This window comes from Athene cunicularia, assembly GCF_003259725.1.
Source record: "Athene cunicularia isolate RWA chromosome 6 unlocalized genomic scaffold, athCun1 chr6_part2, whole genome shotgun sequence".
Taxonomy (NCBI): domain Eukaryota; kingdom Metazoa; phylum Chordata; class Aves; order Strigiformes; family Strigidae; genus Athene; species Athene cunicularia.
The window spans coordinates 1369400-1372708 of NW_020799106.1; the positions used below are offsets into that span (position 1 = coordinate 1369400).

Genomic DNA, 3309 nt, shown 5'->3' on the forward strand with positions numbered 1-3309 from the left:
GAGACGGTGCTGGCCTGGATGGCCCTATTCCAGTAAATCCAGATGCTTTGGGTTATTCTTTGGTTTTCTTTTGTAAGGGCCAGATTACGCTTTTACTGAAATCAGATTGGTAAAGCTTCAAACCAGGAGGAAAAAATAAAAAAGAAAGAAATATTCCCTAGCAACAAGAAACATCCAGAGACCGAGAGCACTTACTGTTAACAAGTGGGTAAAATAATGAGAGCACACAACAAGGTGATATATTTCTAGGAGGTGGGACTCTTACAATACCTTTTATTTATTTTAATCCGAGAATACAGCAGATGGGAACAAACAAACAATGGACAAGAAATATAACCCTAGTTTAACTGTTGATTACTGGAAGGACACCCAGTTTCATCATAGTGGTGTCCTGGAGTGTGAACAGTTTCACTGGTTTTGTAAACACACTCAGCAGATGTGGCAATAATCATTGCGTTGTTGTAAGAGTAGGGCAAGAGCTTGCCGAAGCCTTTGAGCCATATTGAAGACTGTGAGCAGTTGTGCTAAAAGATGTATTTTTCCTATGTGAAGGATGAGGGGGCCCTTCTGCCTTAAAATTTTATATTTGAAGAGAAAGAAATTATTCAAATATCAACAGCTTTCATTTTTCTACACAAAGGAGTAGGGAATTGCAGACCAAAGGGAGCTTTTTACATGCAATACTGTTTGCTTAAATTAGCATCATTTCTTAAATCCACATTTCTTCCCAAAGCCTGACATTGCTTCTGCAGCTTGTCCGGTTGCTTTTTCTACCCCATCTTGTGCCATCTTGGAAGCCTTGTCAATAGCTGCAAGAGAAGGAGAAAGATAAGCAGAAAGCTGGAAAAATGCAACGTGGTTTAATATTTATAATGGCTGGGAGAGGTGTGAAAATTATTAGACTTTAGGAATATAGGGATATATCATGAAGAAAGATTTTGGCAATTTTTCTGCCTTTCCATCTAACATCAACAGGTGCCCAAGCCCACCCTTCCTGTCACATCCGTGGAGCTGGAGAGGGTGTCTGCTCTAAGGACATATTGCCAGTGCGTTTTGGCTTTCATTAAATATATTAGACCCCAAAGTTGCTAGTTCTCCCCTCATTCTTAGAAAAGCATTAAAATTAAGTGAGAATTGAGCTTAGTTTTTAGCTTAACTTGTTCCAAATCCCCAGAAGCAAGACACCAACACTTTCCTGACAGCATGTTTCCAGCTGTGCTCTCATTAATGTCTGACCCCAGCTGCTGCCTAGGGCTGGGCACGGAGAGACCCCTGCCCTCCACGCTGGGGGCAGCAAGATGTATCGCAGGGTTACTTAATCCTCAAGAAAGAAAAGCAAAGTTTGGTCCACGCTGTTCTCACAAGTTTGCTAAAAAGGAAGCCAAAAATCTGAGTGCTGTGCGTGGCCAGGGGAGTGTCAGCGATTGTCTGCCAGTAAACGTCTGGAGCTACTAAGGCAGAGATCCTGAAATCCCTTCCCGTGAGATTTACAAACAGCCAAAAACTGTCCCTGAAACCACAGACTTTCAAGCTGAGAACACTGGTGGGCTGGAGGGGAATGAGCGCTGCCCGCTGCTGGCTTGTGTTTTGCTGCTCCATCGCTTCTCGATTTGCAGAGCATCACTCCTACCTTTCTGGCTTGCGTCTGTGATCTGATTGACTGCATCCTGAGCAGCCTGGCCCAGCGTGTTTTCTGTAATTAAGGATAAAATAAATAAATAAATAAATCATTTCCAGCTGTTCATATTTATGCTTATAGGAATTCCCTATGTCAGTTGGCTTTTCTGGGCGTTCGCAGGAGGTTGTGCCCCTGGCGGGAGCTAAGGCTGGCACGGAGCAGGCGGGGGCTGTGTGCTCCTCTCGTGTCCCCCTGGGAACGCTGCGTGTTGCCAGAGCAGCTTGCGCCGAGATTAGCGTTCACCTAGCACCTACGGCCAGCTGAGCAAATCGATGACAGATAAGAAGATAAAATAAAAAGGAGATAAAGACACAAAGATTAGCAGTGAGTTGAAATGATGACATTGAGCTGAAAGTTGCTTATTTTACAGTACACTTGATTTTACTGATTTTGGTAGCTTGTTCTGCTGGAGAAGCTTGGCCCTCTGGCATGCGCTTTCTGCGCGGCCGTTTGGGAGTTAGAGCGTGTTCCAAAATGGAAGAAAAGTCATTAAACAGAGCAGGACAGGAAAAGGGTGATTTTGCAAACAAGATATAAATAGAAGAGGAGGAGGAGTGGAAGCTAGAAGCGTAACAGATCAACTCCAGAATATAAAGCATGCAAGAAGTGAGATGCCACACAACTGTGGGATGTTCACAGGTTATGGAGGTGTCAGCCATCCCATCGCTTTTGCTGGAAGTGGCCCCTCGAAGGCATGAATGTATTCAGGGTGCAGCGAGGACTATTTTGTTTCTCAGAAAGGCATACTGTCACGTTTCAGGGTCTACTACACCTTTGCTCCCAGGTGTGAGGAAACTTTCTGTAGCCCTGAAGGAAGCAGTGAGGCTACTCGCATACTTCAGCCATACAAGAAAGTGTCTGCGGGACCAGTGCCCAGGACTGTATGGACACAAACGCCACCCTGCTGGGAGTGAGCTGCACACAGACACTGTGAGGAGCACGGGGCAGTGCTTGAATGAGCTCTACAGACAGGACAAGGGAAACGCTATTATACTTCGCACTGAACAGTTGGTTTCCAGTGCCCAGCACTAATGAAAATACAGTGCTTGGCCCTACAACGTGAGCTCAGCTACGACGTGTGCGCAGTTTTTTTAAACCCTGCAAAGGGTCTGGTGATCACTGCTGGAGAAGAATACAGCAGCAACGTACTTGTCCTGCTTGTTACGAACAGTCCGTTGCAATCAATACAGTTATTCCCGGAGAGCACTGGCGGTCGGGTCCCTTAGCAAAGAGTACTGAGAGGTTAACTCCGACTTCTTGAAAAGCAAGCCACTTAGAACCCACTGCCGAGCACAAGAAAAGACCACCCTGAGCAATGTGAATGCTAAATACAAGGGGTTGTTACTACTGAAAAGGCTCCACTGCTCTAAAAGCTCTAAGTTTAAAGACCTGTTTGGGGAGTGATAAAGGTGGGACAATGCCCAGCAGCCACCAAGGGAGCGGCGGGTGGGGGCGGAGCAGAGAGCTGTGCCCAGCCTGGCGCCTTCTCCAGGACACGGCCAAGCCTTGGCCCCCAGAACAGAAGAAGAGAAGGGGAAGCTGTGTCCTGCTTGCGCCGATGAAGCTCATAGTCTAACTTCAGATTGTGGTTTCTGTAAGAGGAAGCAGCAGCAAAGCCCCCCCACCCACCC

General features: G+C 46.4%; 1 protein-coding gene across 2 annotated transcripts in view; it reads right to left on the bottom strand.

Annotated features, from left to right (window-relative positions):
- Positions 1-244: 244 nt before the first annotated feature.
- Positions 245-3309, bottom strand: part of ADIRF (adipogenesis regulatory factor) — a 6004-nt gene continuing 2939 nt past the window's right edge. For both annotated transcript variants that reach the window (XM_026851946.1, XM_026851945.1), the window contains 2 exons: positions 1631-1693; positions 245-809 (listed from right to left, as the gene is read on the bottom strand). In XM_026851946.1, coding sequence (XP_026707747.1) covers positions 703-809; positions 1631-1693 — 170 coding nt within the window. In that variant the 3' untranslated portion in view covers positions 245-702. The remainder of the gene's footprint in view (positions 810-1630; positions 1694-3309) is intronic.